Source organism: Mobula hypostoma, chromosome 4, assembly GCF_963921235.1.
Source record: "Mobula hypostoma chromosome 4, sMobHyp1.1, whole genome shotgun sequence".
Lineage (NCBI taxonomy): Eukaryota > Metazoa > Chordata > Chondrichthyes > Myliobatiformes > Myliobatidae > Mobula > Mobula hypostoma.
In genome coordinates, this window is record NC_086100.1 from 159,213,833 (window position 1) to 159,235,883 (window position 22,051).

At 40.3% G+C, this 22,051-nt stretch overlaps 1 protein-coding gene across 4 annotated transcripts in view; it reads right to left on the bottom strand.

Annotated features, from left to right (window-relative positions):
* Positions 1-8,272: 8,272 nt before the first annotated feature.
* LOC134345718 (probable E3 ubiquitin-protein ligase HERC3) overlaps positions 8,273-22,051 on the bottom strand; it is a 71,725-nt gene continuing 57,946 nt past the window's right edge. For all 4 annotated transcript variants that reach the window (XM_063046838.1, XM_063046837.1, XM_063046836.1 and 1 more), the window contains 7 exons: positions 21,190-21,327; positions 20,687-20,853; positions 20,326-20,392; positions 15,884-15,969; positions 11,610-11,793; positions 9,912-10,011; positions 8,273-8,637 (listed from right to left, as the gene is read on the bottom strand). In XM_063046838.1, the coding sequence (XP_062902908.1) occupies positions 8,405-8,637; positions 9,912-10,011; positions 11,610-11,793; positions 15,884-15,969; positions 20,326-20,392; positions 20,687-20,853; positions 21,190-21,327 (975 nt within the window). In that variant the 3' untranslated portion in view covers positions 8,273-8,404. The remainder of the gene's footprint in view (positions 8,638-9,911; positions 10,012-11,609; positions 11,794-15,883; positions 15,970-20,325; positions 20,393-20,686; positions 20,854-21,189; positions 21,328-22,051) is intronic.

Below are 22,051 nucleotides of genomic sequence, written 5' to 3' on the forward strand. Positions count from 1 at the left end.
AGTAACACATAGTAAAAGCAGGAATGATATGATAAATACACAGCCTATATAAAGTAGAAATACTTTTCCACAATCAGTACTGCACTGTTCTCCGTAGTGAAAATCTCACGCAAGCGCCGTCAGCAGAAAACCTCACGCAAGCGCTGTTGGCAAAAACACGGCGCAAGTGCTCTCCAGTAACCTTTAAGTTATGAAGCTGCCAAATCATACCAAATAACATGTAAAAATACACAGCCTATGTAAAGTAGAAATAATGTATATACAGTGTAGTATCACTTAACGGAATCAGGAAGACAGCGCAGAGCGCACTGATGATGGTGTGTTAGACTGAGTCGTCGCAGGTTGGGTGGTGCAGTGGCCCCCACCCTCCAGGCCACCGAGCGATACATTGCCGCGAAGCATGCAGGGGTGCAGCAGTAGCCGGGAGGCATCCAGCTCATCTTTAAGAAAAAAGCTGAAATAAACATGCGAATTAATTAGGTGTTGCCCGGCATGTATTGTCGGCCCAGATCAGTGCCAATTGCTGATTGCATCGCCTCTGATCTGGGCCGACATTTACGTGTGGGGCGGCACCTAACTAATTAACATGTTTATTTTGGCTTTTTTCTTAAGGATGTGCTGTGTGCCTCCCGGCTACTGCTGCATTCTCCGCGAATCGGTACGGTATCTGTCTGTGTCCTGGGTGTTGGGGTGGTGGGACACTGGGGTTTCCATTAGAGCAGGCAGCTCATCTTCTCCTATGACTGCCTGCCTCGATGTCGAAGGTCGAGGTTCGTTGTCTGCTGTGGCTGATGTGGAAGGCTTGCTTGACTGCTGAGCCTCACGCATTTTTCTATCATACAGTTCTTTGTAAGGACTCAAACCATCTTGCAAATATCCCCTAACCTATCTACCCTTTCAAAATTAAAGTCATACTTTACCATTGCAGCGAAAACCTCAACGTAGTTGCTTCACTTCCGCTACTGCATTCGGTTTCGATTGTTATCCTTTCCTCTTCCAATTGCATCAGCTCTTCATCTATCAGTTCTTGGTCATGGGATGCCAAAACCTCTTCAACATCATCTTCATCAGCTTCCACAAGCCAAACTCACTTAGTCCTTACTTCACTCACCATGATCGAAACGCTTAATTATGTCTAGTTTTACGCTAAGTGTAACACCCTTACAAGCTCTTTTAGGCTTTTCCAACACCATAGAACTCATCTTGCAAACAGCTGCTCACAGGCACGTGCTTAAGCAATGCTGGTGAGAATGCCATTCCAAATCCGGGGGAGAGTGGCTGCTCAGGGCACGTGCTGCCTTTTATCGCACGCTGATTTCTTTTGTAACAGTGAAAACACCTTCTGAAAGCGAAAACAAGGTACTAATGTAGGCCTTTCGTAACAGTGAGGTTTCGTAAAGCGAATGTTCGAAAAGCAGGGGACACTTGTATTCAAATTCAGTATCTCAGTTTAATTTCAGATGGATGCCAGTTGGAATGAAGTATCTAGGGGTCAAACTCATTCAGAATTTGAATGAAATAATTACTTTAAATTATGATCCATTATTGACTAGGTTAAGAAATAATCTGGATAAGTGGGGGGCACTGAGACTGTCACTCTGGGTTAAAGTCAATGTAGTTAAAATGGTCATAGCACCTCAGTTCAACTATCTTTCTATGATGCTTCCTTTAAATATTTCAGCAAGCAATAGAATAAAATTATCAATGATTTTCTATGGGTTAAGAAGAAGCCCAGAATTAAAAATGAGTAAGATGTGTATGTCCAGGGACATGCGTGGGCTCAGTCTACCAGACGTCAGGGCATATAAATTATCCTTTGAAATGACCAAGTTAGCTAAACATTGGGACAGGCAAATGTTGATTTAGATTGGGTAATTGTAGAACGGAGCCTGGCTGCACCACATTCTCCTCTTAACATCTTCTCACAACATGTGGGAAAACAAGACTAATCTAAACCCTATACTATTTCACTCAAGGAGTATGTGGAGTACGATTCATAAAGCTTGTAGAATGTCACATTTAAACCAGTTAATACTCCTCACTCTGGAATAACCCTGAGTTGTAAATACAGTAGGCGATCTCTATGAGAATGCGATTTTTATGTCATATGTGGATTTGCAGAGGAAATATAACTTTGTAGATAATGGGAATTTTTGGAAGTATTTACAAATAAGACATTGCTTTTGTAGCATATTCAAGAACAGTGACCCACAAAGTAACCCTTTAACTGAATACTTTACATTACCACAGGAAGTTCATAAAGCATCAGTGTTTTATAAAATGTTCAAGCACTCTGTGGGTGAATCGTGTAACAGTCCCAAAGCAGTATGGCAGAAGGATCTTGGAAGCGATATTGAAGATAATGAGTGGTCAAATATTTTCTCAAATGTGGTAAGACATATTAGAGAAGCAAGAGGGAAATTTATTCAATATAAGATAGTACACAGATATTATTGGACACCAACTAGACTCTACAAAATGGAGATTGTTGATAATAATTTATGCTGGAAATGTAAAAATATGGTGGGCACATATTTTCACATGATTTGGGAGTGTTGCATGGTTCGTCCATTTTGGTGTAAAGTTATTGATTTGTTGGGGAATTGGTCGGGTTCCACACTGCCCTTGTGCCCACGGCTTTGTCTCCTGGGTGATAGGACGATGATACCTAATGTAAACAATGACAAATTTACTATTTTAAAGGTGGGTCTCATCTCAGCTGCAAGAGATATTGCAAAACTGGAAAAAACCCAGATGTCCCACTGAAGGAATGGACTGAGAAAATGATTAAGATTTCATCATATGAGCACATGTTGGGAAGAATTAACAGTAAGGGAAAAGTGCAAGATGCGTGGGATCAATTTTGGTGGTATGTTAATTTAAACTTAAATTTGAACTTCTTTCTGTTTCTAAGTTTTATTTGTTTTCCTGTCATGGGATGCCTGTGTAAATATGCTGTACTATATCTGTTCTATGATATGCTGTGCTGCTTTGTAAAATAAGAAATAATAATAAAAATTTGAATTACAAAAAAAAAGATGCTGCCTGGCTTGCTAAGTTCCCCCAGTATTTGTGTGTGTTGTTTGTTAGTTTTGTGCAGCTAGTAGGTAAAACATTCATCCGGTCCAGAATAAGTATCTTCAGTACATCATTTAAAGGGAGTTTAAGAGTGACCGGAGTCGTGGCTGTATAACCCGTGGGGGGCCAGGTGCGGTATGAATTATAGGAGACCCAGTGTCTGATATTATAAAAACAACGTAGAATTGTCGAATAAGCGGCTGACAAAAGTTTTAAGATATCAGACAGATGTTTGGTTGTAACCTGGTATTATAGGCACAACAGGGTTGTGAGTTTTGTGAGATTTCTGATGTCTACAGGTGAAGAGTACTCCTTAAGATGGAAACTAATACAATTGCCAGAGCTTTGAAACAGACCGGCTGGTCTCTTGAATTTCCCAGCTGAAAGGGATAAATTAACTAAAATCTTAAGTGTTCACTTAAATGACACATCTAAATTTTGATAAAGAAAGGTGCTATCGATGCTGTCTAGTGGCGACTGGCTGCTAAGTGATGTTGAAGCGATATGCCAGAAAATGAAAAAGATGTGGTCGGGAACTAATGGTGCTTTAAACACTTGTTTTGAGGATATTGAGTATAAATGGTAAGTGTCAGTAAAGAAACTATTTAAGAAAGTTTGAAAGGCTTATGTTTATTTTTTGCTTCTATTGAGTCAGGTTTTCTGGAGTTTCTCTTTCACACAATTTTTTTTAACTTTCTGGCCTATATTTTAATATAAAGGTATATTAATACCTTAACACCTGTATATATAATATATATTGTGTATAACAAAGTTCGAAGTACATATAAGTTGAGTGAACTTGGCCTTTTCTCCTTAGAGCAACGGAGGATGAGAAGTGACCTGATAGAGGTTTAGAAGATGGTGAGAGGCATTGATCGTGTGGATAGTCAGTGGCTTTTACCCAGGGCTGAAATGGCAAACATGAGGGGGCATAGTTTTAAGGTGCTTGGAAGTAGGTATAGGGGAAATGTCAGAACTAAGTTTTTCACACAGAGAGTGGTCGGTGCGTGGAATGCACTGCCAGCAAAGGTGGTAGAGGCGGATACAATAGGGTCTTTTAAGAGACTCTTGGATAGGTACATGGAGCTTAGAAAAATAGAGGTAGGGAAATTCTAGGCAGCTTCTAGAGTATGTTACATGGTTGGCACAACATGTGGACTGAAGGGCCTGTAATGTGCTGTAGATTTTCTATGTTCTATGTTCTAAAAATCAACTTGTCACTGGTGACATTAATGGAGCTGCGAAGGTGCAAGCATATAGAGTTGTAAGTCCAAATCAATACTTTGAAACGTAAACCGCTGATGTAGAAAAAAACACATCATTCCAAAAAGAGCAGTATGAAAAAGGTACTAAATCAACAGAAAACAGATATCTACATTAACGGTAAAGTATGTCTGTCTATTCAGAGATGGAAAGTGAAATTAGGCAAATCTGCACAGCATCGGCGAGACCTTCGGTGGGCAAATAGGCCAACCCGGTGGGCGGTGTTAATGGTGATGTCAATCATGTTTAAAGGCAGTCAACACTGATTAGTCCCTCAAAACAGCAACAATTTGGGAACTCCAAGGAACTGCAAAGTGATGCTGATTCAATAGAGACCTTTTGTGACTTAAATGACAATGACAGTAATGAAATAATTGGTCTGGCAGCCATGGCAAGACTTGCCCCAGTAATAACTAAGAATGTGAAAACACGCAAGACTGATGATGGAGATTATGAAAGGAAACAGGAGGTTTGTCACGAACCACCAGATCTGGAAAAAAATGACAAATGCCCAGGGAAGTTCCATATCTTAAAAGACTTGCGCTGAACTTCAATTAATTGAGAATATATACAATTTGCATCCATATGATGGCATTCAAATTTTAGCTACCATGCCAGCAACTCAGCAAAATTGTGATGGTGAGTTGAAGATCACACAGGAGAGGATAAACAGAATTTACGAGATGTCAAGAACAAAACATGCTAAGAAGATGCAAGTTAATATACAGAATTGCCTTTGTTGAACCTAGATCTTGTTCTGTACACTGATAGCTCCTCAACCATTGAGGGAGGAATTCGAATGTCTGTTTGGGCTGTTGTCACGGAAAATGAAGTCATAGCCTCAGGAAACATGACTGTAAGCTTTAATTGAAGCATGTAAACTAGAAGAAGGAAGATCAGCTATTATCTACACAGTCTCTCGATGTTCTTTCAGAGTCGTTCATGACTGGAAATTTATGGAGACCAAAAGGATTTCTTACAGTTGAGGGAACTCCAATCAAGAATGGCAGACTAGCATGAGAACTAATGGAAGTCATGCAACTACCATCAGAGGCTGGACTATTAAAATGTAAAGGTCCCTTTAAAATGACCACAATGGAAAGCCTTGGAAATGCATATGCAAAGAAGGCAATGAGAGAAGGAATAAAGAAAATCAAAGAAATGAAAAAAAATGATAACTGAAACCAAGATAAACATTCTGTCATGGACAAACATGCAAGATATTCAAGAAATGCAAGGTTAGTGCTCAAATGAAGAAAAGTGGTACTGAATGGAAAATGGTGGGTTATTAAATGACAATGTAGTATGGCGATACAGCACTAGTCATGGGCTGGTAGCCCCAGCTGAGCTACTTCCTTACCTGGCACAGCAGATGCACTCCTTAGGACATATTGGGAGTGCAAAAGATGGTCAACAAATTCTCCCAGCGGTGATGGAAGCCAAAGTTCAGGGTGGAAACTCAACAAAAAGTTGAGAGGTATATGATGTGCCAGAAAACCAACCCCAGATCAATGGAAAAGATACCTTAGCCAAGTACTCCTGCCCCACCTGGTCCATTTTTTTACATCTACAAGTGGACTACGTTACTTTACTGAAGTACCATGGATATTCAGATGTGTTAGTAATAGTGGACAAATTTTCAAGATGAGTGGAAGCCATCCCTACAAGGAAAGCTACTACCACACAGACAGGCAAAACTCTGATTAAGAACTATATTCCTAGATAGGGATTGCCATGCCACACTGACTCTGACCAAGGAACACATTTCACTGGAAATGCTTGTCAAGAATTATATCAACTGATGAACATCAAATAGTCTTTTCATTGCCCACATCATCCAGAGTCATCAGGACAAGTTAGAAGAATGGATGGCATCATCAAACAAAGGGTGACTAAGTATTGTGCAGAACATGTACCATGGCCTACAGCACTTCCTTCGGTTTTATGCAGCATCAGAGCAATCTCAAACAAGAAGACAAACCTGAGTCCATTTGAAGTGGTGATGGGGCGACCTACGTCATTACTGGGAGTGTTTGATCTCAGAGAGGCTGGTATACATGTTATGTCAGATGGTTCTTTCAGATTATGTCAATAGTTGATTATTGTGTAAAACTAACCCGAGCTGTTCAGTGTGCTTCTCAACAGGTTCCTGCTGCTTGGAGTGGCCCATCGGAAGGAGGACACACCTTTGGTTCCTGGCAAGTGGGTTCTGGTCTAGAAACTGCGTAAGGGAGCTCAGTGGGAAGGTCCTTACCCAGTACTGTTAATTTCCAATACAGCAGCTAAGGTAGAAGGTAAAATTAAGTACGCAAAACGTACCAGAATTATATAATTGTGTCAACAGCAAACTTTAGGATTTTAGTGGGTTTGTCTGTGGAGGTACATTCGTTTGTATAAAGTGAGAACAGGAGGAGTGAAAGAATACAGCGCTGGGGAGAGCATGTGCTTTAGACAATGGATCGGACAAGTAGGAGCACAGACTTACTTACTGCCTCCTTCCTGACAGAAAGTTCATAATCCATTGACAGATACAGCTAGCTGGATTAGCTTCCTGTAGAACAACTCTGGAACAGTAGTGTTGAAGGCGGAGCTAAAATCCACAAAGATCTTCACATCAGTGTTGGGGGAGTCCAAATATTGAAGAATGTAAAGAAGGCACAAGTTAACTGCCATCTTCAACTGAGTGATTTGCTTTATAGGCAAACAGTAGTGGGTCAAGAAAAAGATTAGTAATGGACTTATGGTTTCAAAGGTTTTTGTAACTACTGATGTCAGAGCAACTGGCTTATAATCATTAAGTCCAGTGATCCAGTCTCTCTTGGGAACTGGAACGATTGTAGCAACTTCAAAGCAGGGAGATGTCAAATATCTCCGTGAAGACAGGTGCCAGCTGATCTACACAGTGCATTCAAGTACCAGGTGAGACACCATCACGGCCTGCAGCTTTCTTAATGTTCTGGTTTCCAAATAGTTTATGAACATCTTCTGTTTCACAGAAAGTATAGGGTGAGGTGAAGGGAGGGGGCAAGGCCCCGGGGAGGGAAGACTGAAGATGATGAATAGGACTAGGGTGAAGAGGGGATGGTGACATTGAAGTGGTTGTGAAGTGGTTAGGGGCTCAGCGTATCAGGATCAGAAGAAGTGAGAAGAGATAGATGTGGATTGTAGTAAAACTGACTGAACCGATCGGCCAAAGTGAGGGGGAGGGTGGTGACTGCGAGCAAACCAAGCCAAAGCCTCAAGAGTTTTTAGCACTCAATAATACTCTCTGGCACAATGAAGAATAATAAAAAAAATTGTCATTTATTTTAATTGAATATAAATACAGAAATGAACTTATGAATGATTATTTACACTTGTAAATATATTACAGTTCAAGAAGCACATTGATAGTGACAATACAGAGATTTTGATTTGCAATATCATTAGAGAAACGATTAATAATTTTTATAATTATGCACTTGGAAACTTTTTAAATGGACAAGTAATTGGCCAGTGAAATTGAAGCAAGGAAATTACTGATGGCAAATAAAGCTAAATTAGCTGGAAAGTTAACTTATTTGCTCCATGAATACTACCTGACCTTTGAATATTTTCAACATTATTTTTTGTTTTCAGATTTCCAGCTTCTCAGTGATTTTGCTTTCTACATGATGAAATTGTTGTAATGCAAATAACGTATCAAAATGTACTTTCCAAATGCAAAAAAAAATAGATTGCAATACAGAAAATATCCATGGTGTTGCTGCATTTCTGTAAACCCTCTGCTGTCAAGCCAATAATGTGCTCTGACTCTATTCAGTAATGTATTTCATCTTGGCTAAAATGGATGCTTGTGAAGGGGGAATTTTTTTTTTGCATTTGGGAAGTACATTTTGATACGTTAAAATTTCCCCCTTCACAAGCATCCATTTTAGCCAAGGTGGAATACATTACTGAATAGAGTCAGGGCACATTATTGGATCGATAGCAGAGGTTTAAAAGAAATGCAGTAACACCATGGATATTTGATCAAATCAAGACATCTTAAATTAACTGCATAATTTTGGGTCAACTGAATATATTAGGGTGGTTCTGCACAGAATTCACTCTGTTCAATTGCGTGAAGTAACTTCTCTTTCAGTAGTTCTTTTGTGCTGTAATTGGGGAGTTCCAGGCTCTTGGTGCAGGTGTAAGCACGAGGATATGATAAATCTGGTTCATTGGTCCAGGGGTTGAATATAATGGGGTTGAATATAACGATCCTAGTTCTTCCAATCCCACCTGCTGGGAGCCTCTCACTTCCACTTAGAAAAGCTAAACATCGGAGAACAACAACATTGAAATAAGTCAGATTATGTGGACCAGTTAACATTAAGTGGTAAAGAGATACAGCTAAGAATGAGGTTCTTCAGCCCATCGAATCTGCTCTGACCATCAGCCATACATTTAACACTAATCCTACATTTATCTTTTTTTTAAATTGTCTCTACATTTTCAACTGCTCACCCCAACCCCACCTCCACCCCCAGATTGTTCATTTCACTCACATGGTAGAGGGAGTTTACAGTGGCCAATTCACCTACTAACCTGCACATCTTTGGGACATTGGAGAAAACTGGAGCGCCCAGAGGTAATCCATGCAGTCATGGGAGAATGTACAGACCCCACATGGGCAGGACTGGTGGTCAGAATTGAACCCAGTTCTCTGGGCTGTGAGGCAGCAGCTTGACTAGCTGCATCACTGTGTTGCCCTGATATAGTATTTCCCCCCCTCCTTGACTGATAAATCTGTCTGCTGCATCTGAAATGTGACAGCTGGCAGCTTGAAAAAAATTGTGACAAAGTAAGATGATAGTAACAAAGTTATCAGTATTCAGAGATCTGGAAAAACAGGTGTAAATTCCAATACAGGAACCAAGGAACTTAAATTGAATTTATTTCTAATGTGAAGTCGTATTTAAAAAAATAATGAATTACTGTGACTGGGAAGTCAGTGTAACAAAAACCAGAGGCCTTGCCATGCCTTCTTCAGGAATTCCACAGTAGGGAATGTAAAAAAAAATGGAAATGATGGGTCAAGGAGCCTGCTACCGTGCTGTACCTCTCAATAAACAAACCCTGGAATAAACTGCACACCTTTGTTTGAACTCCACGTGTCTCAGTCTGCGCACTAGAAACAGATTTAGTTTGAAACTAAAACCCCACTGAGTACATGTTGGTTTCTTTGGCCATACGTGGTGCGCCAGGTTTGAACTTCCTCTTACCTTTCCTCACCATATACTGCCAGCACTTCCTATTTCTGGTTTCCCTCAATGCTCATCTTTTTTAACTGCTGTTTGTGGCAAAAATTCTGCACTTAAGCCATCGTGAATTTGGCATCTTAAGTTCTGAAGAATGTTCTTGAACCTGAAACATGATGTTCTTTTACATTCTACAGGTTCTTGCACCATTTTCTGTTTTTTTTATTTCAAGATATCCATTCTGCTTGATTACAAAATGAATCTCAGTTGTACAGTATCTAACCTCTGTGTTAGATATGCTTCATTCTAGACACATGCAAGTGTTAAAACAGATGTGAGCTTATTTACCAATGAATTGCTTTTTCTCCTCTTCCAGTAGGCTTTCAAAAATTTCCCAAAAATATCTAATTATTCTGTCAGTTGATTGATAACCTCGGTATGAGGTATTCTGCAGAGAAAAATAAAATGAAGATTGGCATGAGACTGGATGATTATATGTTTAAAATAGTTAGAAAGTTTCTGTTTTCCCAGATATAAAGGTAAGTTTTTATATTTTGGATATGGTCAGATAGTGTTCTTAGACATATCTAGCAGTTAAAATCTGTATCAGTCTTCTCCCTATCTACTACAAGAAAATGACACAAGCATCAACTGATTGTTTTAGAACTGATAAGTACACTGAAGGTCCTGTTCAATACATCTGAAAGGACTTTACACCCAGTGAATTTGGTTGAAGTATGGTCAATTTTATACTGTAGGAAAATTAGCAGTATCAAGGTAACAATCTATTTCATCGATGTTATTTATGAAAAAGACAGAGGAAAAGATTCAATATGCTCAAAACTTCTTTGAGAAAGTATAATATCCACACTGACTTCTGGGAATTCCTGGCTATTGGAGACACAAGAGACTGCAGATGAATCTCAAGCAAAAAGACAACTTGCTGGAGGAGCTCAGTGGGTCAGGCAGCATCTGTGTCAACGTTTTAGGCCGAGACCCAGCATCAGGACCATGAATGTTTGGGCAAAGAAGGAGCTTAGTGATATTGATAACCTCAAGGTCACATGCCGGGAGAGCACAGGTATCCTGTATAGGTGCAGAGGGAGCATACCACTTACTAACCACCATCTTCCCCCAAGCCATCTCTCGACCCATCTATCTATGGGGTAGTCCAATTCCCATATTGGCCTCATCAGCCACCTAAGAGCCCACAAAACCAGAATGGAAGCCAGTCATCCACAGTCCTGAAGGAGTGCTTAAGAAGAAAAACAAATGAGGGGTTAACATTCATCATGACATCAGGAATAACTCAGCTGTTCCATGACACAATAACACCATGGGATCCCTTCCACCCAGCTTAAACAGCAAGCAGAAGACAAAATAAAATACTTTCAGGATTAAGCCATTCAAAAGTGTTCTACTGTCCAATACGATCTAGCAGATTCCCTATCTTAATGCCCATATCCCACTCTTGACTAACATACTCCTCAATATCTTTTGAGTCTAAATTTTGTGCAGAGAATAAGCCCAGAATATGGTGCTGACCACTTCAGTCTGATCTCTTGACTGTAATATAATCTTCTACCAAGTTAACAGATTTTTATTTTGTTCATGTTTCCAGGGAGCTGGGTTATGGATGGGCCAATGGGAATTAAGGCATAGAAAATACATGATATACATCAATAGTTAACAGAGATGAGCAGCTTAATGATGTGCTTCTGTTGTACTCCACCTGCTTGTGCTTTAGTAAGATGAGCACATTCCTATTCAGTCTGTTAAATCAAGAAACACCTTTCAGGTTTAGGATGAAAGCCATAATGGTAGAATGATAGAATGTTATAATGTTTTGGGAATGTCTTGTTTTCTGTGATATCACGCCGGAGAAACATTGTATCATTTCTTAATGCATGTATGCATTTCTAAATGACAATAAAAGAGGACTGAGCGTTCTCATAATCTAATGCACTCTAATCCTGGCTTTTGTTTCTTGTAAACACCGTGGACATGACAGAGCATTGAATAGTAGATGTGGCATGCAGTGCATACCTGTTCCAGAAGTTTCCAATCATAATTGGTGTTGCCATGGATAATGGCCATTAGTTCTTCTGGGAGGAATAGATCCACAATGGGTAGTGGAAAACCTGTCCGGAAACCGTCAGAAAAGGCTCTGAATTGTTTTTCCACTGCAGTGTTAAACTTGTAATCCACAAAGGCATCAACAAATTGTTTCCTATTTTAAAAGAAAATAGACTTTCTTTAAAATTCGTAACTCCAGTAGGCTTGGCTGTAGGTACAAAATGTTCTAAAATTGCATTGAACCTCACATTGAACTTAGTATTTAAAATGCTGCCAATAAATTCCTTTGATAGACTGTCATGAACAATATATTTAACATCAATATTTAAAATGAGATGGTGAAATGGGATAGTGAAAGTGAAGAATAAAGTCACACACTTAATTTAAATTGCACAATGTTCACCAAATACTTGCAGTTACAATCATACAGTATATTACATCAAAACTAATCAATAAGCTCCAAGATCAAGGCCTAAACACGTCTTTGTGCAATTGGATCCTCGGTTTCCTCACTTGCAGACCCTAGTTAGTTCGGATTGGTAACAGCATCGCCATCAGTATATGGGCACCACAAGACTGTGTGCTTAGCCAGCTGCTCTACTTGCTTTGTACTTTTAACTGTGAGACTAAGCACAGCTCCAATGCCATTGGCCGAATCAAAGGTGGTGATGAATCAGCAACTAAGAGGGTGTTTCAAAATCAGGCTGATTGGTGTCACATCTCACTCAATGGCAGCAAGACCAAGGAGCTTGATCATTGAGTATGGGAAGAGGAAACCAGAGGTCCAAAAGCCAGTCCTCATCAGGGTATCAGAGGTGGAGAGGTTGAACAATTTTAAATTCCTCAGTGTTAACATTTTAGAGGATCAGTCCTCGGACCAGCACACAAGTGCCATTACAAAGAAAGCATTGCAGCACCTCTACTTTATTAGAAGTTTGCGAAGATTTGAATCAGAATCAGGTTTATTATCACCGGCATGTGTCGTGAAATTTGTTAACTTAGCATCAGCAGTTCAATGCAATACATAATATAGAACAAAGGAAAAAATAATAATACATAAGTAGTGTTCATGGGTTCAATGACCATTTAGGAATCGGATGGGAGAGGGGAAGAAGCTGTTTCTGAATCACTGAGTGTGTGCCTTCATGCTTCTGTACCTCCTACCTGATGGTAACAATGAGAAAAGGGCATGCCGTGGGTGCTAGAGGTCCTTAATAATGGATGCTGCCTTTCTGAGACACTGCTCCTTGAAGATGTCCTGAGTACTTTGTAGGCTAGTACCCAAGATGGAGCCGACTAAATTTACAACCTTCTGCAGCTTCTTTCGGTCCTGTGCAGTAGTCCCCCATACTAGACAGTGATGCAGCTGTCAGAATGCTCTCCATGGTACATCTATAGAAGTTTTTGAATGTATTTGTTGACATACAAGATCTCTTCAAACTCCTAATGAAATTTAGTCGCTGTCTTGCCTTTTTTATAACTGCATCAATGTGTTGGGACCAGGTTAGATCCTCAGAGATCTTGACACCCAGGTACATGAAACTGCTCACTCTTCTCCACTTCTGATCCCTCTATGAGGATTGGTATGTGTTCCTTCATCTTACCTTTCCTGAAGTCCACAATCAGCTCTTTCGTCTTACTGATGTTGAGTGCCACGTTGTTGCTGCAACACCACTCCACTAGTTGGCATATCTCGCTCATGCAAGCCCTCTCATCACCATCTGAGATTCTACCAGCAATGGTTGTATCATCATCAAATTTATAGTTGCTGTTTGAGCTATGCCTAGCCACACAGTCATGGAGAGAGAAGAGCAGTGGGCTAAGCACACACCCCTGAGGTGCACCAGTGTTGATCATCAGGAGGAAATGTTATCACCAACCTGCACAGACTGTGGTCTTCCAGTTGGGAAATCAGACTAGGAAGTCAAGGTTCCAATTGCAGAGGCAGGTACAGAGGCCCAGGTTCTGTAACTTCTCAATTAGAATTGTGGGAATGATGGTATTAAATGCTGAGTTATAGTCGATGAACAGCATCCTGATATAGGTGTTTGTGTTGTCCAGGTGGTCTAAAGCCGTGTGAAGAGCAATTGAGATTGTGTCTGCCATTGACCTATTGTGGCAATAGGCAAATTGCAATGTGTCCAGGTCCTTGCTGAGGCAGAAGTTTAGTCTAGTCATGAGCAACCTCTCAAAGCATTTCATCATTGTAGATGTGAGTGCTACTGAAAGATAGTCATTAAGGCAGCTCACATTATTCTCCTTAGGCAGTAGTATAATTGTTGCCTTTTTGAACCAAGTGGTAACTTCTGCCCATAGCAGTGAGAGGTTGAAAATGTCCTTGAATACTTCTGCCATCTAAAACCTTGAAAAACTTCTCAGGATGTATGGTAGAGAGTATATTGACTGGTAGCATCACAGCGTGGTGTGGAAACACTAATGTCCTTGAATGGAAAATCCTAAAAAGAAAGTGGTGGATATGGCCCAGTCCATCATGGGAAAGCCCTTTCCACCATTGAGCACATCTATCAGAAGCACAGTCACAGTGAAACAGCATCCATCGTCAGAGACCCTACCATCCAAGCCATGCTCTCTTCTTACTACTGCAATGAGGAAGATGGTACAGGAGCTTCAGGACCCACAGGACCCACTTCACCAGTTTCAGGAACAGTTATTACCCCACAACCATCAGGCCCTTGCACCAAAAGGTATAACTTCTCTCACCCCAACACTAAACTGTTCCCACAAACTATGGAGTCACTTTCAGGGACTCATAATCTCATGTTCTTGATGTTTATTGTTTGTTTATTATTATTATTTTGTTTGTTATATTTTCTTTGTATTTACTGTGAATTCCCACAAGAAAGAATCTCAGGGTTGTATTTGGTGACAAGGTACTTTGATAATAGATTTGCTTTAAAATTTATTGGATCAATCACTAATTATAATTTAGGAATATGTGTGTTTAAAATAGTGGATATTGCTTCTATCAACTAAATAGTTAATGGTGATGCATTACCGGGATAGTGAGTTCAAATGACAGAGAGTTCAAAAAACTGGGCCCAGTGAAAAGTCTGTTGTGTGAATCTAGCAGATTCAGTAATATTCACTGGAAAATAACCTGTTGTTCTCATCCATCTGGTTCATCGAAGCAAATCTGCTATTGGAACTATATGGTGATGCAACTGAACCACTCACCTGGAGTCCAGGACCAACACTATGAGATATTTGATTCAAATCCCAACCTTAAGTTAGAAATTAAGTTAACAAGTAAACAGGCAAATTTCAGGTCATTCCGTCTGTAAATGGGGTACCTAATTCAGTCTTTGAACTTAGATGAACTATAAAAGGTTCGTTCTATTTATATATTTAATTTAGAGATACAGTGCAGATCAAGCCCTTCTGGCCCAACAAGCCCCACCGCCCAGCCACCTACCCTGTCTTAATTACAAGACAATTTACAATGATCAATTGACCTACTAACTGGTACATCTTTAGAATGTAGATGGAAACCAGAGCACCCAGAAGAAACCCACGTGTTGACAGGGAGGAAGTACAAACTCCTCACAGACAACGTTGAACTCCCAGCTCCAATGCCCAGAGCTGTAATAGCATTGTGCTATCTGCTATGCTACCCACACGGACAATCCCAGCAATCTTATCAGTTCAACGGACAAGTTCTTTTGGGAGGGAATTGAGTAGGGTGGATAATCCATCCTCATAAGAAGGTTCTCAAGAGAAAATCCTCCGAGGGTGCCATCTGCTGAACATAATAGGAAGGTATGAATAGTGAGCCAGTAATTGGTAGGACTATTAAGACAACAGGTCACACAACAAGGCATAGAGTTTCGGGAGAAAACTGAATGAGAGAGGAGAGTTCTAACGCACACTTTTGAATTAAGTAGCCATCCTTAGCTAATACATGCCAATGCATAAAATAAATGTGGTCCAGGCATCCACGTTTGATTGTATGTTACTGCAAATGCAGCTGTAATGTTGCTTCTAAAATGAGATTAATTTAGCAATCCACCTGAACCAGTGAGAATTAGCTTTTCATATGGGGGTGGTGAGGTGAAGTTAACTTGTAGCTTACTGTTACAACAGTAGACTTACAACCAGGTAGTTGTCAGGTGCCCGTCCATTATTTTAATGCCTGAGGTTGGGTGTGTGGGAGGCTGCCACCCTAACCCCATCTTCACCAGCTCTATTTGTGACCTGAACAGTTTCTACTAATATAGTTTACATACCTGTTATGCTTTTCAACTGGTATGTTGGCACCATCAGCAATAAGTTCATGATCAACTTTTCTTCCGTCCTCTGTTTCTTTGACTACCTGCAGAATACCCCACAAATTTACATGATGTGATTCCATTTTTTGTTGGTTTCTCCACAGCACTTAACAAATTCAAAAATCTTCAGACTTCACCATGCTTCTCTATTCTTTTGCTAACAAAATTCACATGAATCAATTCAATTCATTATGGCTGAATCTCTTCCTAATAGGTTTGTCTCTGGGAACCTGAACGTGGCAGGCTTGCTCTCTCATCTTGTCATGCCTCTCTGAGAGTGCAGTTTGAATACAGGCTAAGAAGAGTTGAAGGAATGTTACTTTTCAAGAAAGGATTATGTAGGTTTTCAAGAAATGGCTAACCAAACAGGCTAAGGCCATTGAGAAGCAAAAGGGATTGCTCTTGCCTTACCAACAATGTTAAGCACTCCCAGGATTCTAATACATCTTGCCTCAATCTCTAGTAAGTGGGACAAGAATTAACCTCAGGATTGAGATGAAAAAATGCTGCAGATCTGTTAAAGAATAATTCTGGTATGACAATCCCAGGCTGCTGCTTGACTGTGGTTTGTACAATGGCATGTTCCCCTTCTTGGAGCTTGCCAATCAGCCCCTTTTTGTTATGTCCAGGTTCGGCCTGAAGTCGGGTGACTTCAGGGCCTCGCATGACCCTGGTGGACACGAATTCTCAATGGTGTCGCAAACTGAAGCGTAGTGGGAGCTGGAACATTGAAGACAGCGAGAGTGGCTGTTGGAGGACTCTGCCCTCAGTAATTGATCAATCCTCTCTCTTGTCGATGGTGAGGGAGAGTTTGCTACCCATTCTCGAGTCAGAGAATTTTTTTATTTAAAATGTTTCAGACTGACTGTAACATCGAAATAGCGACTGCTGTCTCCACTGTCAAGAGGAGGGGACTTCAATCAGGTCCACTACCCGAGGATAAAAGACAGCTGCAGCTGGTCTGTATAGCAAAAAGAGCTTTTTTCTAGCGACCAATCGGCTTATGGGATTGCTTAGCAAGAGCAAAGTAATGGAAGGCAGGGGCAAGTGCACCAGCCATTGTCTGAGTGGACATAATCAGAGTGGTGATCTTGAGGCAGATGTTAGTAAGACCTCAGACAAAGTTGGGCATCAAAACGTTGAGCATGGTGCAACTAGTGTCCTGAGCTGCATATATTTCAATGCAAGTAGGAAAGGCCGATATTAGTGCTGAAGATGAGGTAGGTGGTTTACAGACAGAGGCAATGTGTAGTGAGGAGAGGCTTTTGAGCAAAATTGCAGACAACAGGATGAGTTGCAATGTAAAAGGTGGACAAAATCTAAAAGGGTGAATAAAGGACTGAAGGTGTCATATTTGAATGTGTGCAGTATACGGAATAAGGTAGATGAACTTGCAGCACAGTTGTAGATATGCATGTATGATGTTGTAAACATCACTGAATCATGGCTGTAAGAAGGTTATAGCTAGCAGCATAATGCCCAAGGATGCACATTGTATTGAAAGGACAGGCAGGAAGGCAAAGGGGGTGGCATAAGGGGTTTATAAAAAATGAAATCAAATAATTAGAAAGGGGTGACATAGGGTTGGAAGGTGTCAAATCATTGTGGATAGAGCTAATGAACTGCAAGGATAAAAAGACCCTGATGGGAGTTGTATATAGACCCCTAAGCAGTAGTAAGGATGTGACCTACAAATTACAATGGGAAATAGAAATCACAAGCCAAAAGGGCAATGTTACAATAGTCATGGGGGACTTCAACATTCAGGTAGATTGGGAAAATCTGGTTGGTGCTAGATTTCAGGAGGGGGAATTTTTAGAGCAACTTGTGATTGAGCCCACTAGAGAATTAGATATTCTGGATTGGGTGTTGTGCAATGAACCAGAATTGATTAGTGATATTAAGGTAAAAGGACCCCAAGGGGCAAGTGATCATAATATGATCAAATTTGCCCTGAAATATGAGGAGAAGGTGAAGTCAGATATATTAGTATTACAGTGGAGTAAAGGGAATTACAGAGGCATGAGAGAGGGGTTGGCCAGAATTCACTGAAAAATAGCACTGCTAAGGATAATGGCAGAGCAGCAATTGCTGAAATATCTGGAAGCAATTTGGAAGACACAGGATATATATATATACATCCCAAAGAGGAAGAAGTATTCTGAAGGAAGGATGACATATCTGTGGTAAACAAGAGAAATCAAAGCCAACATAAAAGCCAAAGATAGGGCATAAAATAGAGCAAAATTTAGTGGGGTTTGAGGATTGGGAAGCTTTTAAAAACCAACAGAAGGCAAGTAAAAAAGTCATTAAGAATGTAAAGATGGAGTATGAAAGTAAGCTAGCCACTAATATTAAAGCAGATACCAAAAGTTTCTCCAGATACGTAAAGTGTAAAGGAGAAGGAAGGGTGGATGTCGGACTGATGGAAAACAATGCTGGAGAGGTCGTAATGGGGGACAAGGAAACAGCGGACAAACTGAATAAGTATTTTGCATCAATTATCATGGTGGAAGACACTAGTAGTATGGTGGAGGTGTCAGGGGTCATGAAGTATGTGAAGTCACCGTAACTAGAGAAAAGGATCTTGGGAAACTGAAAGGTGTGAAGGTAGATAAGTCACCTGTACACCCCAGGGTTTTGACAGAGGTGGTTGAAGAGATTGTGGAGGCATTTGTAATGATCTTTCAAGAATCACTAGATTCTGGAATTGTTCTGGAAGACTGGAAAATTGCAAATTTCACTCCACTCTTCAAGAAGGGTGAGAGGTAGAAGCAAGGAAACTATAGGCCAGTGAGTCTGAGCTCAGTGGTTGGGAAGATGATTGTTAAGGATGAGGTCTCAGGGTACTAGGAGGCACATGATAAAATAGACAGATAAAGGAAAATCAGTTGATGTTGTGTACTTGGATTTACAGAAGGCATTTGACAAGGTGCCACACATAAGGCTGCTTAACAAGCTATGACCCCATGGTACTTCAGGAAAAAATCTAGCATGGATAAAGCAGTGGCTGATTGGTAGGAGGCAAAGAGTGGGAATAAAGGCGGCCTTTTCTGACTGGCTGCCAATGCCCTGTGGTGCTCCACAGGGGTTTGTGCTGGGACCAATTCTTTTACGTTATATGTCAATGATGGAATTGATGGTCTTGTTGCAAAGTTTGCAGACAATATGAAGAGAGGTGGGGTGACAGGTAATTTTGAGGAAGTAGAGAAGCTTCCTAAGGACCTAGACAGATTAGGAGAATGGGCAAAGAAATGGCAGATGGGATGGCAGTGGTCATGCACTTTGATAAAAGAAATAAAAGGGTTGACATTTCTAAATGGAGAGAAGATACAAAAACCTTGAGGTGCTAAGGGACCTGGAAGACTTGTGCCTCACTGAGACCTATCAAATGATAGAGTGGATGTGGAGAGGATGTTTCCTATGGCAGGAAAGTCTAAGACCAGAGGACACAGCCTAAGAATAGAGAGGCATCCTTTTAGATGGAGATGAGGAGGAATTTCTTTAGCCAGAGTGGTGAATCTGTGGAATTCTTTGCTACAGGCAGCTATGGATGCCAAGTCTTTACATATATATTTAAGGCAGCGGTTGATAGGTTCTTGATTCGTCAGGGCCTGAAAGGATACAGGGCTAAGGCAGGAGATTGGGACTGAGAGAAAAATTGGATCAGCCATGATGAAATGGTGGAGCAGACTTGAAGGGTCAAATGGTCTAATTCTGCTCCTGTATCTTATATCTGTCTCTCGCTTGTTAGTGAGAGAGAATGCCTATTGGAGTGAACAGTTAGTTTTTGATGTACTGTAGGTCATGGTCTCCATTTAGGGGCTTTGCTGTGGCTTGCATGGCAAGTGATGGGACTGATGATTCTTTATGCTAGAACAAGTGGGGGAGGGGGAAGGGGAGGGTTTGATGCTGTTTGTGCATGGGAGGTGGTAGGGGGCTTTTGAGTTCTTACATTTCTTTCTGTCATTCATTCTTTGGGGTTTTTCTTCAGTTTCGAGGATGTTCGCGGAGAGTGAAAATTTCAGGTTGTATATTGTATACATTCTCTGATACTAAATGGAACTATTGAACTGATTTAAGGGGGCAGTCCTCTCAAGCTAAACATCATTTCCCAGTCACCAGATATTTATGAGGAGGACTGAAGATTTTCTTGAACTGCGTGTGATAATTTCCGCATCTAACTTCAATGCTAATGAGAGATGGTCCATTCTGTTTCATTCTGAGTTGGGCAGTTTCAGTATCAATCAGTTCTGTCTGGAGTCACACACAGGGCAAACTGCTTTAGAATGGCTGATTTACTCCCTAAAGTACCTACTGCCTTAAACTACAGTCTTTCCCTTATACTTCAATATGAAATTAATATGTTCATTGGTTATTTAAAATAAGAGTAAACTTACTGAAAAATATATATCATGCTCTTCTTTAAAGTCATCATACTCATAGTCAAGGATATTCTGGAGTGACCTGCAATGTAGAACAAAGATGCAGACATTGAAAGCTGAAGTTATCTCTGGATTGCTCCTTTTAATGGAAGACATAAGTTTGTGGAAATAGCTTTTGTAAATGTATCAGTTTTCATTAATCAGAAACTATCTATGAAAGAGTGTTAACTTTTTACTTTATAGGCAATTCATCATTATTCTCTGTAGAACCTGGAAAAGGACAATAACTTTTCCACAGGTATCATGGATGGGAAAATTGCTTTGTAAAGATGAGATGAAGAAGGATAAAAATGCAAGAAGATTTGATTTCACTCACACTCCTACTGTTGGCCAGAGCTCCTTTAGATCCTCCAGTGTTGGTCGCACATGGAGCAATTTTTTGTACAATGCCAAAGGGAAGTGAAAGTTGGAAACAAAACTATGCGACAGAGCAATTCCACACAGACTTCCCACCAGATGAAATACATCCTTCATTTCAGTTTCCTGTGAATGTTAAAATAATACAAAACTATCAGAATCTCCTTGGACCCTTAGGCCCTGATATTATCCAGTGGATTGACTAAAGAACCATTCTCAGCAATGATTGATGTTAAACATTGCTATTTCCCCAATGCTTTTCTCTTTTTTTTTTGGTGCAGGGTTGCATCTCACTTCCAACAAACTTCCTATAAGGCTAGCGAATCTTTAGAACTAAAAAACTGTTTGATTCATGACAACACTACTCCAGAACTAAAGTAAACCAACTAAGATGAGTCAAGCGGCATTCACAGATGACACTTGCATATGCATATGTTCAGTGGTCGATATAGCATTTCTTACCCTATTGGAGAACCACAGCAAATTAGATTCATCATCGTTCATAAATATCCTTTCGTCGTGTTGGAGCTCCTCGCTGAAAAGAGTGAAGAATTCCTGTGTCACCCCAGGTCCAAAGCATGGTTCATTATGAAATCTAACCTGAAATAATAGAATCAAGATTGAAACATTAATATTTTGAATGTTTGCCTTCTGATATCATTGACTCCTCTCCTCATAGACATTGTTCATTATCTCCTAACCACAATTAGTTTATGGCTTTGGCAAGTTGGAGTAAAGAGAATCCTAAAACATTTACACTGTGTACATTATAAGGAACAGGGTAGCTAAGGAAAGAGTAAGTCCCCTCAAGAACTAAAGGATTAAACTATATGTGTTAGCGAGGTCCTGAATATATGCTTCTCATTGGTATACACAAAGCAAGGGGATGTGGAGGCTGCAGAGTTAAGGGAGTGGGTGCTGATTTTCTGAAGCATGTCTGTTGGGAAGGAGAAAATCTTGGATCTATCTTAGAATGCTAAAGGAAGCAAGAGAGGAGACTGTTGGGATTCTGCTGGTGCTCTTTGTAACTTCCTTAGCCATGAGTGAGCTCGCAGAAGACTAGCTAAGATATTTTAATTGGAACATACTGTAGTTCAGTACAGGAACAAGTAATTTGGCCCACAATGTTATGCCAAGCTAATTAAGCTAATGATGCTTAATTACACATCCCTTCTGCCTGCACATAGTCCATATCCTTGTATTAGTTACATATTCATGTGCCCATCCAAGAGCCTCTTAAATGCCTTTATCCTATTTACTTCCATGATAAACATTTCAGGCACCCAACATTCGCTTTGTAAAAAAAAAGAACTTGCTCACTTAT